The sequence below is a fragment of the Sceloporus undulatus genome, chromosome 1 (assembly GCF_019175285.1).
Source record: "Sceloporus undulatus isolate JIND9_A2432 ecotype Alabama chromosome 1, SceUnd_v1.1, whole genome shotgun sequence".
NCBI lineage: Eukaryota > Metazoa > Chordata > Lepidosauria > Squamata > Phrynosomatidae > Sceloporus > Sceloporus undulatus.
Genome location: NC_056522.1, coordinates 157,893,433 through 157,907,909, shown reverse-complemented (window position 1 = coordinate 157,907,909; position 14,477 = coordinate 157,893,433). Strand labels below are relative to the sequence as shown.

Sequence of the window (14,477 nt, the reverse complement as noted above, 5' to 3'; positions counted from 1 at the left end):
GGACATGTTAACACTCAACAAGTTCTCATATCAAATGGGGGGTGAAAGTGCTTTTGCAAGAACCAAAATAGTGCATGGGATAATAACACTGAAGAAATCTCTATAGTAACAGCTATAGAAGAGTGCTGGATCTCAGGCCCTGGAGCCAAAACCAGCCTTTCCAGATTCCCCAATCTGCTTCTCTAGGATTTTCTAAAGGGCCAGGTCCTCTTTCTCATGACACTATCATTTCAGTGGTTTCTCAGCTTTTGCAATGAGCCAACATGGTGTAGTTGTTTGAGCGTTGGACTCAACGAGAGGCTTTGCCATTGCCATCCTCTGAGGCTGAGAAAGTGTGACTTGCCCAAAATCACCCAATGGATTTACATGGCCAAGTCAGGATTTGAACCTTGATCCCCAGTTATAGTCCAACACTCAGACCACTACACCATGCTGGCTCTACCCCAACCTGATTAAAAACCAAAGGCATGTTTAAACAGAAATGTCTTGTCCTGTAGGTGGTAGGAGAACAGGGAGAAGCCAACCAAGCCTCCCTTGGCAGAGAGTTCCATACCCTGGGAGCAGCCGCTGAGAATGTTCTCTCCTGGGTCCTCACCAACTATACCTATGAAGGTGGAAGGACCAAGGAAAGCCTTCTCCCACATTTCTTGATCCTCAGGTAGGTTCATATAGGGAGATACAGTCTTTCTGACAGCCTGGATCCAAGCCATATGTGGCTTTATAGGCACTTTGAGTTCTGCCCAGAAACAAACCAGTAGCCAGTGAAAATGTTTCAGCAAGGGAGTTATAAGATTCCTACAACTGGCCCAGGCCAACAGTCTAGCTGCAGCATTTTAGACTTGCTTAAGCTTCCTGAGGCAGCCCCACGTATCTGTAAAGTAGGTTGTACATTTGGCCCTTCTTATACACTGATTTTTTATACACGGATTCAAGCATCCACAGTTTTAGAATGTTTAAAAAAAAGTATAAATTTCAAATATCAAACCTTGATTTTCCATTTTTATAAGGGACACCATTTTGCTATATCATTATATTTAATGGGACTCGAGCACACATGGATTTTGTTATCCACGGGGGATCTTGGAACCAAACCCCAGTGTATAACAAGGGTCCACTGAATATTCCTCGCAGTGGACTATCAAGTGGTCTGAATTTTGTTCTTGGGGGGCAAAGCACGGAAGGCTCCTCATCACTGAAGACATCTCTGCTGATCGATTCTGTGCAGATGTAGTGGCGGCAGAGAAATGTGATTGCTTCACTGCCCCCATTACCATGGAGTAAGCCTTCCAATGGGCTCTAGCTTATGTTCAATTACAACTGCTCTGAGTTTTCTGCCATCTGCACTCTAGTCTCAGTCATTTCCAACTCATTTAATCACTGCCAGCTCCCTAGTAAGCCAAGAAGCTTGCTTAGCTAGTCATTGTCCCATTCTAGAGATGAAACGGGACTTTGACAGGATCACCTGCCATGGCAACAAGAAACTCCTCAAGAGTCACCAGGAATCCATCTGGATCCATAAGCCTCCTGGGGCAGACCATCTTAATCAGCCCCCCATCCCTGCAGAGGCTCTGAGTCCCAATGAGTCTAAACCCCACCATGCAATGACTTGTTTGTAACAAGAGAACTCCACACCCAGATCCCCATCACTCTGCCACTGCAGAAAACCAAGTCAGAGCGTGTCCTGCAGCATAGGTGGCACCAGGCACTACCTGAAACAGACTCATGGTTATCAGGGAGGACATGAAGGCCTGAGCTGCTCCTGTCAGACTAGTCTCAGCATGAATATATTTTATAGCTATGCTATAATATATGGGGGAACAAAAATCACAACTGCAGTGTTTTTCTAATAGTTCTATAAGACAGGCCAAGGCTTTCATAACTGTGGACTGGATAAAATGCTGTCTGGGTAACAGCCTGACTGAAGCCATTGAGCAAGCTTAAATGTGAACTGTGGATTTCTTGCCTCACAACTGGATGGTGTATGTCAACTGAACTTATTCTACAGATGAGGAATCTGTTGGGATTTCTCTTTGAACACTTTGGGATAGATCCAAATGCCTTGAGTGGGAAGAAAATTGCCTCTCACACTGTTCTGCAAACACATGCCCCACAGTTTATGTAATGGTGCTGTTAATTTGTAGGTTCTACAGATCTTCTTCTACATCTCCTTGAGTGAGAGAAATCATAGACATTTATATTTCTGTGATTCACATTTACAGAATGCACCACAAAATGTTAGAGTTGGGAGTGATCTTGGAGGTGATCTACTTTAATCTCCCCTGCTCATTATAGGAATCTTGCAACTACAGCATCCTCTCTAAGACTGACTATCCTGTCCCTGCTTAAATACTGATGTAAGGGGTGGACTGAGAAGAGGGGCCAACTTTACCCTGGGATTTCAAAGTGAGACCATTTTCCCACTGTCTATAAGCTACCGCTGCCTGCAGTGATGGAAAACCTACTGTCTCCCAAGATAAAATCTGATCTAATATCAAGTCTGCAAATAGATCTTGTAGCACCTTTGAGATAACTGTGCAAAAGAAGTTGTAGCATAATCTTCCGTAGACTTGATCTTCCTCAGATGTGTTCTAATATCAAACAGTTTTGGATCTAGGTTGTCTTTTCTTGCAGAGTACTCCAATATATTGGAGCTCTCTCTCTCTCTGTGTGTCTTTGAGCAGAAGCTTTCTTCCAGATGCAGGAGGGGCACCGTTGGATTCAACCCAATGTACGTCTTCACATTAACATTTTCTTAAACATGATACTGGCACTAAACAGCATTTTGGATGTGTTATATCTGGTGCTTCAGCAGAAAGGGGGAAGGAACCTCTTACTCCAGTATCAGAAAAACAGCAACTCATAAATCCATTGAAAATCTTGGCAGATTGTTGTGGATGTCAAGGAAGATTGTTGAGTTGAAGCTACATCTTTTGCATAATGAAGCCATTGCATCAAATTGTCATAAGAATCTTCCATCCTCAGCTGTCTGACTCCATGCCAAGAAATCCTGAAAATATGACCATTGAGATTCCCCATGGTCTATGCATTTTCAGCTGCTTCACAACACTCTAGGCCAGGACGTCCCTAGCAGTAAATGAATGCCAAGTGTTACTCATTTACATGCATTCTTCCTCCAAGATGCTGACCCCTGAATCTCAAGAATTCTCAGAGAAACATACTCAGGAGTCTTGGCAGAGAGCTGCACAAGTATGTCAGAGGGGCACTGTAGCAGCTGAACTGGGGGATCCCAGAATATGTATTTGAACCATGGAGGAAGCAAGGTAAATCATATTATAGTGGAGTTTTATTATAACACTAACTACTATCACATTCTAAGAAGTCTTCTTTTCAGAGCCATATGCAACAATACCAGGTGTAGTAACAGGGATTGCGCAGAGTTGTGCCCATCACTGCTCGGTGGAACAGCATACTGCTAAGAGGAGCAGGTTGAAGAAGCTGGAGGGCCAGGATACTTCAGGCTGTCCCCTGGAGTATCCTGGTCAGTGCAAACAAGGTCTCAAATGGGGTCTTGTTAGCTCCCTGGGAAACAGGATACAGTACTAAACAGGCCTTTGCTTTAATCCAAGGTTTCTCAACTACGGTTCCTTTGAACTCTAGCATTCCATAATGGGTCACTGGGGTTCTGTGAGGGATTGTGATGGGGCTGAGTCTCCCTTATGTGGGATTCCAAAATCTAAAATATTTCAAAATTGTCCACATGGGTAGCTAAGATAGTGACACACTTGCTTTCTGAAGTTTCAGTGTACAAAAACTTTTTTCATGCACAACATTATTATAAATATTATACATAATTTTTTAGATATTATGCATAAAATTTTAGCATTGAGTAATGTATGTAAGGTGTATTTGAAACATAAATGAATGCCATGTTTAGACTTGAATCCCATCTCATTGTGTATATGCAAATATTCCAAAATCCCCCCCAAAAAATCCAAAATCCCAAACACTTCTTGTCTCAATCATTTTGGATAAGGGAGATTCAACCTGTACAATAATTTTTATGCAGGGCTCCCTGCAATCTGTAAATCTCCAGAAGGGTTCCTTTACTGTAAAATGGTTGAAAGAAGTGGGCTTAAATTATATGCCAAAATAAGGAAAAACTGGGATTCTACTTCTTTCCATACAGTGTTATAACAAGCTAGCCACAAACACTTCTTAATACATGATCCAATAGTGGTGAACAGGGGTTTTGTCAAATATGGTAGACACAATCTGCTTAAGGCTCTAAACACATTGGTCAAATGACATGGATTCTGGCTGTGTTCGGGGTGTAGAGTTCATTTGACACACACCCCGAATGTGGCCAAAAGTCACGCTGATGCTGCATCATCCTGAAAGAACTGGACCAAAAAGGATCAGATTAATCTGCTCTTTTTCAGTGGTCCAGTTCAGGACCTGTTGGTGGTCCAGATTGCAACCAGGAGCGTGCTTAAGTGCCTATATCATTTGGAAGCCAAAAAAAAAAAAAAACCCATGAAGGTTGTTCTCAGAAGACATCCCTTCCTATGAGACAGGAGTATGGAATTGATAAACTCAGCAGTATGGAACTGATAAATTCCATAATGGGTCACTAAACTGAGTTCGCAACTTTCCCTGGAGGGGAATGTAGAGAAAGGCAGCCTCAGAACCAGAAGAAAGTGAAGCTGGACAATAAAAGGAACAGAAGTTAACTCCATAGCTGAATTCATATCAGAAAATGGCAGGAATAATATGCTTTTTGTAACTGTATTGTGTGCCTGCTTCACTGAGTTTTGAAAAGTTGTGATTGTGCATAAGGCTTCAAAAGCAGTATATGCAATGGTTGTAAGATATGTGAGAGCTGTTGTCGTTGTCACCGCTCATCAGCTGTTACACTTATAATTATTATGTTGCAGGTATGCCAATAGCCTAATATTTTGTTCTATGATTTTAAACTATAAGGTCGGTTGGACTGGATACATCATTCTTGTAGGTTTGCAAACTATGTACATTTCCATGATATATGGATTACTGTATTGGTTTTGTTCATGCTTAATATCTTCCAGTGATTCAGGCTTAATACCTTCCAATAAATATTTTATTTGCATGGTATTCTCAAAGAGTAATACAAATTGTATTAATAGTAACTTTTCTGTTGATGGAGAAATTAGCAACTGATGGATAGATGAATTAGCAACTATTTGTTTCACTTTGTAAATTCTTTCTCAAGATGGCACTGCTAAAGATGTATAGACATTCCAAAAGGACTAATGAAGAAAGCATGGATATAACTTGTTGCAGAGGTACTATCCAAAACAAACAATTCAGTTAGAACATTACAGAAACATTGATTGGGTTAAAACACACTATTCCAATTCAACATGCACCACTAGCATCAGATAGCTTTGTAACTGAAGCAGATCAAAACAGCCTACCGAAATCAACAAGTCACGTTGGGTATACCCTAAGTCCCATTGATTTCAGTGGGACTAAACATAACTATTTTTTCCTTGAGAAACAGCATGGTGTACTGGTTTGGGTGTTCTACTATGACATATGGTGACCACAAAGTGAACCTATCACAAGGTTTTCTAGGCAAGAATTGTTCAGAGGGGGTTTGCCATTGCTTTCCTCTGAGGCTAAGAGAATACAACTTGCCTAAGGCCACCCAGTGGATTTCCATGGTTGAGTATAGATTCAAACCCTGGTCTCCAGAGTTGTAGTCCTATACTCAAACCGCTACGGCAACCTAAAAATAATATCTATATTTTAAATTTCAGATTTATAAATGCCGACATGCAAAAATGACACAAACTGGGGAGCAAATTGTACAGGCTACCCCTATTAGCTCCTCTAAATATACCTAAATGGTGGGGGCAGGGGACCCTCCTTGTGGTCTTTTTATCTTCCCATCCGTCCATGGCAATCTTCAATGAAAACTCCCTTGAACATCCTCAAACATACTTCTTGCTGAATATGAAGCTCAAATGAGAAATGTGAGTTGTGGGAATGGTTTGGCTGAAAAGAGCTACATTCCTGCCCTCAGAAAGCCTACCAGGAACTATTGGCAAAATCTGAACGACTTTGAAGACAGCACATACTGAAGATAATGCAAAACAGCTTAGCAAGGATCTTAAATATTTACATTTTTGTTCCACTGCATGTCAGGTTGACATTTTTTTAACATTTTAAAAATGATCTACCTGGCACTGTAACCAAACTGGAATTCAACTACAACAGAAACCTCAGTGCTTATATACATTAACAGCTTCCATTTCTGAAATTTGTGACTAAAACAAAGCTCATTGAATAGAAAAATATATGCCCTAAACAGAAAGGATTCCCACATTTACATTTATTAATCATTGTCAGAACAGCTTAGAGGGTTTTGAAAGACAGCAGCATTGTGTATATAAAATCCAATATTTTATATCAATTTTAATTGATATAATTATTATAATATAATAATTGGACCCATTTGGTCCAGTTATTACAGATGACTGTGTTCTTTCAAGGCCACTTTAAAATGACAAATTTTATTTTTGATCTGGATTACTGTAATTCTGGCAGTACCAATAAATTATCCCAAATCTTCCTGATGTTCTATTCCATCCAAGTTGTTTCCCATCAGCATAAAAACATATATTGGCAGCTCCATGTGGAAATTTGCATGCAAGATAGTTGGAGAAGAAAACAGTGTCTGGATGAGAAAATTCTTGTATGAGCTAGTTGGAGGTTGACAAATCCTTATGGAATGTGCATACAGATGAGCAGCCAAACCATGAATGTCATTGAAAACAATAGAGTAAAAAGGACAACATCTTCACTGGAGAGTATGTCACAACATGAATCCCATTGAAAATGATGGGAGACGGCATTCACATTCGGATGTCCATTCTGATGCAGATTCCAAAGTAAATGCTATGGTGATTCCTAAAAGCGTGGCTATCTAAAAGCATTCAGTTAACTTCTTGCAGATATCCAAGTTCATGATGCCAAAGAGACCAAAAATGAAACCAAAGGGCTATGCTTTGTATCTTTCTTACTGTAGCTCCCCTTTACTTCATCACACTGAAGTGAGATATTTACTTTCCAAAGTGTTTCATTTATTGAGAATCACTGGGATAGCATGGCCTTTTCCTTGGGTCTTATATGCCCACTGCTTTATGACACTGTTGTTATTCATACCACGCCTAGATTCCACAGAATTTGCCAAGAAATGTTAGAATGAACAGACTCACTTCTTATTGAGCAAGACCGTATTTCTCCAGTGTCACATAATTTGATGTGTGTATCTGTATGGACTATAATTACATTAGATGCAATGGTTCATAGTTATTCCAGTGGATGACCATTCTTTGGATTTTCATAATGAAAGCTTTTTTCCCCTCTTGTTTTAATACACACCCACTGCAAAAAGAACCTTCATTTTAAAGCTGAACTACAAACAATCCCAAATCCTTACTATCCTTCGAAGAACATGCCTGGCAAGAGGTGGTGTTATAAGTATAGCCAACGTAGTGTTTGGCATGAAGCAACAATTTGTTTGTGGTCCTCCAAAAACTACAGAGATCCCTGCCATCTGGTATTAGTAGTAATTCTCTGGTAACTTTGAATATATTGGCTTGGAAAGCATTTATCTCACCAGAAAATCTTAAAAGTTTCTCAGTGAAAACCCTTGCTTCATCTGTTTTCATTGTATAGTGAGTTTAACTTCAGACCATGTGGAGTGAGTGACTTATGTGCTTCAGGCCTTAAATGTGAGCAAGGGGGAAAGTATTCCTGAGTGATGAAGGAAGGGTGGAAAGAATAAAACATTTAAAATTCCAAGGTTATCTCAAGAAATAATGAAAATATAAAGGTGATTTCCTGGATGGTTTGAATTTCAGGTCCTTGTGGCTTCTAAAGAAATCTTGAAGAGATAGGGTAAAACTCCAGGAACTAATCTGGCCAGAGAACAGTGCGCTGCATAATCTATAAACCTCTCTGCTTTACACAGACTAGCATAATATTTTAAAATGTGCAAGTAAATGACGTTAACAAGACAAAGAATTACTACAATCAAAACCAGCAGAAAACATCCATTAGTGCCATGACACGGTCATTTCATTCAAAAACATTGCCCTGGGAGAAAAGCACTGCTATGACAGCTCTGTTTATTTTCCCCAAATCAGTGACAAACCTTGGAAGAGCCAGTATTTGGGTTGTTATTTTCTTCAATTTAATAAATTCAGAGAGCCAGCCAATAAAGGTCCCTTAGCGCCAAAATCCACACGAGCCTTCCAGAGATATCTAAGGTTTGGCATCCAGGAACCATACTTACACATGCTTTGAATTTTTGTTTTAAAAAAAAAATAACAAAAACATCATCATCATCTTCATCATTATCATATGTAAAGCAAATACTCCTCCAGCTATGCCATATGAGTTCTTATATGTATCCCAAACAATATCTACCAAAATTTAGTCACATCCAAATTCTGGATCCCAAACTACCCTGAAGGTAGAAAAATTATTTACACTGTATTGTGTCGATTGCAATTGCTACAGGGTTAGGAAACCCCTATGAAATTCATGGGGTTGTCGTTAAATTGCCATGGGATCACAACTTGAAAGCACATACACATTATGTCCACCTCCGCTGTACATTGCATGTAGAAAGCAGTACAGTTTTGCCACATAACTTTCACACAAGTAACCAGCATTAGTCAGGTACCATACAGAAGTCGGCACAACTTATTGAAAATAGAGAGTATTTATAAAATACTTGTTCTTGGCAGAGGAAGACCATTTTTCTTCTGTTCCTTTACTAATTCTAATTGCATCCCCCCCCCCCAAAGGAACATGGGGAAGTTGCCTTGGGCAGAGTAAGACCATTAGTTCATTTTAGACTAGTATTCTCATTAGTGATAGGCAGAGGCTGACCAAAAGTATCATAGTGGTCCTACCTGGAATTCCTAGCTCTACCTGAACTAATCCTAGGAGCTTCTCCATGCAATTTAGGTCCACCATCTTCTTATGGCTGCTGTTGTTCCTACTCCTACTCCTACTCCACCCTGACCTCCACCACCTCTTCCTTTTCCTCTTCTTTCTCCTCATTCTCTTCTTCCCCTTTGCTGATGTTGCCATCCCACAGTGGGACAGCAATTTCAGGAGCTCCTACCAGGGTAGGAACTCTTGTGTCAGGCCTGCTCCTGACAGGGAAAGAAAGGTGGCCAAGTTCCACAGATCCCCAATCGCCTTAAAACCCAGCACTTCATGGGAGTCTTGCACAGTTCCCTCTGGATGGTGGGAGAGGTGCAAGGCCTCTGATTTTAAGAGCTGTTGTTCTTCTCATGTAGTTTGCATTCCTGTTCAAGGATCTAAACATTCAAATTTCAGCATGAAAGCCAACACTGTGCAGGAGATGTGGGGTTTGTGGAATACACATGTTGAATAACCAAGAGGTTGAACAGGTAGTGCAGGCCAACTTGCCTCCATTTAAAGTGGAATAAACTAAATGTAATACAGCCTTGACCTTGACTAGCCTGTTCATGTTTTAAAACCATTAGCCTTGTCTACACTAGCTATACTTGCTATGTGGGCTGATTTGGCTACATCCCTCCCCCCTGCCCCCTTTAATGTAAACCAGCTGTGTGTATGCACGGAACACAAACATACAATAAACAGATTTAGAATCCTGTTCATAATATCATAGCCAAATCTAGCTGCGAAGTGACAAACAATAACGAACAAGAAAACGGAGGAGGTGGTAGTGTGTGCGGAGGCAGGGAGTAAGGGAGGAGAAAGATCCAGGGAGATTACATTCCAGCATCCTGAGAAAGCTCCGCTGAAATGTTTGGCACAATGGAGCTTGCTAGAGATCTAAATTAGCCTTGGTGATGGAAAGATGGAAAACGAAGAGGCCTGTGCTTTGGAGATTGGTGGATGAATGACCCCAGGTATTTGTAGCCAAGAACCTCCACAGTAGGTAACATGTCCCATTTCTGAAATGGTTAACTTCTGTCAGACTGCCCAACTTGAGAATAGCAACAACCTGCTCTCATTTGTAATGCCCTTTGTTCATGATTATACAAAGCAGGTTAAACTCAAACCAGGTTTTCAGCTGGGGAACTATCCAAAGATGCTCACTGAGAAGGAGAAGAAAGCCAGATGGCATCTGTTGGTATAGTGAAGGGTTACACAGAGTAAGTCAATAGGAAATGAGCTGGGAGCGGGGAGGAGTCACAGCCCACGGTTTCATTATTGGCAAGCAAACACTCCAGGGTGATTGCAAAAGAACTTTATGGGCTCCTTTCCCTCCCATGGTAGACTTAAATATGTGTATCATAACCCAGGCACAAACTTGTATCTAGGGGTTTACTGGCTGTTTAGAGAGCATTTGGTATATTAAAAACGCAGTTACTCAACCTATTGCCACAAAAAGAGCGAAAAGTTATCATACTAATTAAAAACATAACCCTTGGTATCACAAATATTTTTCCCCTTCTGTCCCTCCCCCCTCCCCCCGAGAAGCTGTTAATACAAGCGATGCATCTGGACTGGACAACTTTCCTTCCAAAATATTATGTTCATACTGTATCCCTTCTGGACAAGCCAATACATTTCATGAACTTGTCACTAGTTGGGGTAGGAAAGGGGAGGTGAGGGCAGGGAAAGAATTAGATGTGATGTTTTTATAAGAAGGTTTATACACATATGCATGCAACACAGAGACACATCAACAAGCAGACATGCTAGCAGACAAACATCTACAGGCAGACCGAAGACAGACAGACTGTATCTGTGCGCACACATGTGGACATACACACTACTTGCAGACACAAACTCATACACACAGAGAGAGACTGGCTACTAGTCCTGTCTAAAGCAGACCTGCTGAAATGAATGGAACTTGATAGCTCCAGACTAATTCAAGTCTCATTGATTTCAATGGATCTATTCCAGATAGACTTAATAATGGATTTTGCTCAATGAACACATACATTTTTAATGATCTGATACTATAAAAATGCCTACAATCAAGACCTGCTTTTATGGGGGGGGGGGGGGGAATTAAAGCTGCTTCTTAGCTAAGACTCCGTCAGTAAAACTGGAGGATATCACATAGAATTTTGGACAAAATTCAATAATGCCTTCTATTTCAAAAGCTTTGCTTCTTTCGATCAACACTTTGTGATGGCTTTACCATTCTTCCATCTGCTCTTATTTGTACCTGAATATACCATTCCTCTTTCTTTCCTGTTTTAAGCATAGAAATAAGTCTGTCTTGATACAAGTATTGTTAGAAATATGACATAGGGAAGTGCCTTATCTACTCTCTATTCTGCCACTCTGAACAATCAGATACTCCTTTCTTGCTTTGGAGGGGGTGCCAGTTTTCTCACCTTGCATAACAAGCAATCAAATCTGATCAAGCAAGATCTAATCTGAAAGAATTATAATGTATGCAAAGCACACTAAACATTTGAAAGCACCACATACATTATTATTATTATTATTATTATTATTATTATTATTAAAATATAATGTACACGTCTCTTCTTCATATTATTACTTGTAATATATAACTGATATGCCACCTTTCCTCCAAACAGCTCAAAACAGCAAACATAACTCTTTCCCATATAATCATATCATCCACACAACAACCTGTGAGGTCGGTTAGGCTGATGGATACTGACTGACCTAAAGTCACTGAAAGAGTGTTGTGGCTGACTACAGATTCAAACCTAGAGCTCCCCAGGCTTAGGGCCTTTTCACACCAGCTTGTTGTCTTGCAGAAATCACATTGTTTAATCAAATGTAAACCTAGTGGAACAGTCTCTATGATGCTTTTTTTGCAATAGCGCTATGGTGCTGCTCTTGTGATTCCCTCTATCAGTCTTCCACACTGCCTCACTGACTCCACCTTCCTCACCTTTCTCACCAACCAACGGTTGCACATGTACACTGTTTGTTTTTTTGTTTTCCTGCCAAAAGTGTGCAATTGCATAGTTTCAACATTTCTCACTTCTCATTTCACTCTTCCTACAATGATCTAATTGAAATCGTTCACATGTTTGTGTAGTGCATCTATCTATTTGTTGGTTCTCATTGGTGCACAATGTTGTCTTCTTTGTCTGTACACAAGAAAAGGAGTGACTTCACCCTATTTTAGGATAGGGAGATAGAGAAGAGCAGAGCCATGCCCACTCACACCACAGGATTGCCAGAATATTGGAACTGCAGTGGAATAAAATTATTACACCAGAAACAATAGCTAAACAGCAATAACACTCGAAATATTAATGAGTTTTTGACATCAGTGAAAAGATGCAATCCAATAATGATGGAAACGCAATGCAACAACAGGAGAGTCACAACATCATATGATAACAAAAATCAACATGGAACTGAGCCAGTGCAATCATGCAATAAACCTACAATGTGGCAATGCTCTTAGTCTGACACTGACTCTAACCACTAGACCACACAACGTCAATATTATGAGGCACACTGGATGAACAGCTCTCTTCTCAGTAGTAAATGACACCACTACATAGCAATTCTATCACCGCTTTTCTATTTTGGAACAAATAGTTCAGTTGTATACCTTTGGGCTCTTCCAGACTGCCCAATAGCTAATGTCAGGGCATCCTGTTTCAGAATTTCACATCTTGCAACAATTGCTTTCACCTCTTCATCTAATCTTTCCCTAAATATTTTGGGAAATTTTTGGCCCTGTTCTTCCTTGCAATAGACTCCCAATCTGCACATTTCTTTTCAAGTGCTCTTCTCTCCTGCTTGAGGTGTAGTTAAGCTGTGAGGTGCGTATGGTTTGCCTTCATCCCCCTGTCAACCTCTCCATGAATTCAACACTTATCTCCATATTCCTTCCCCAGTATCTACATTCCCTGTCTCATGCATTTAATTTTTGAAAGAATATTGTTATAGTCATAGTGTTAAAGTGCTATACTATTTTAGAACTATAACTGCTAAAGAAAGGGGGGAGGAATATTGAACTATGAAGCTAACAATATTCTTTCAAAAATGTAACTGGTATCTAGAAATGTAATGAAAGAATGAGGGTCAACAGAAAAGTTCTGTGACACAGGTCATACTCCTATTCCAAACATCATCAGTGGGGCAGTCCAAAAGTCCAGCAGGAAGAACCAAGACAATGGCTAGAGATGTGGATTCCAACCTGTATCAGAAATTCCCAGGACAGAAACAATCAACATCCTGCAGTGGGTTTAAAAAGTTGTGGTTAATACCAGACATTCACAAGAAAAATACCTGGACAGGAAGAACACTGTGTGGATACCAGGAAAAACCCAACAACTAAAATCATAATTCCCGCCAATTCCCTAGGTTTTTGCCCAGTCTGAAGGATCCTTTTGTAGGTTCAAAATTAAATCGACTTCCCCATGTACAGATTCACTCTGATGGTAATATCAATGTTTTAATTCTGTGTGGTGGCCAAGAAAAGGTGCTTTCTTATCTGTTCTGAGCAAACTGTGCCCTCTCTGCCCCCTCCACCTGTGTCAAATTCGGGGTTTGCCAACCAAGAGTGTGGGCACAGGGAATGGTGGAAGCCACAAAAACAAGTGGATTCATTTTAACTCGATCCCAGCAGCAAATATGCTATGCTATGTAGACAAATGCAATGTAATTTGTTACATACTTCCATTGTGGGTGGGGGGATCAAAGGTAATAAAATAGTCCTGTAACATTAGAACCATGAAGCCCATCTATAATAAGATCTTAAGACTGCAATATTAACTTTACAGCATTATGATTATTATTTTTTTTACTCTTTGTTTCTTATAGATAGAAATGGCACTGCCAAATTCCCTAAAACGTTTCTACAATTTTTATTTGTTTGTTCGGTTAAACCACTAAGGTAAGCGAGTGTTCCCTTCATGTAATGTAAGTTCTCAATTGTTTTGAAGAGATGCACACATCTTTTATCAATTTATGCAACTGTAAAATGGAAACCTGTGTGTACCCAAAGAAATCAGTAATAAAACCCCAGTGGTTAGCCACAGTACTTAATTTTATGGGTTAGGGGTTTCTTTTTCTTCTTTTTCTCCTTCTCCCCCCCCCCCCTTTTTTTTTTTTTTTTTTAAAGTAAAGGCATGAATGCTTTAGGAATTCCACATTCTTCAAGTCCTGCTTTTCATTTGGGGTTGACAGGCAAAGTTCAGAACACATCATTATGGGGGTTCGCAGTCACTGCTAAAGGTAACACTCATATTACAAATGAATTAATAGAAAACACTTACCTTCCCTACTAGCTTGCCTTTCCTGTTCATGCAAAGGTAAAAGTCTGTCTCTTTCCCTTTGATCCGGACTTGACTGCCAAATGTGTCTGTTTCCACTAGAAGCTGGGCTTGTAAAGGAAGAAGAGAAGAAGAAAAAAAGGCATTTATCGGACCGGTCACAGAGTGAACAAGTGAAGAAGATACCCTCCAACATGTTATCCAAACCAGCGTGAAGCAGAGTATTTCTGCTGT

The 14,477-nt window shown here is 40.2% G+C and overlaps 1 protein-coding gene across 2 annotated transcripts in view; it reads right to left on the bottom strand.

Moving 5' to 3' along the window:
- Positions 1 to 14,477, bottom strand: part of FGF18 (fibroblast growth factor 18) — a 650,869-nt gene that overhangs the window by 10,728 nt on the left and 625,664 nt on the right. For both annotated transcript variants that reach the window (XM_042465526.1, XM_042465608.1), the window contains one exon: positions 14,247 to 14,353. In XM_042465526.1, the coding sequence (XP_042321460.1) occupies positions 14,247 to 14,353 (107 nt within the window). The remainder of the gene's footprint in view (positions 1 to 14,246; positions 14,354 to 14,477) is intronic.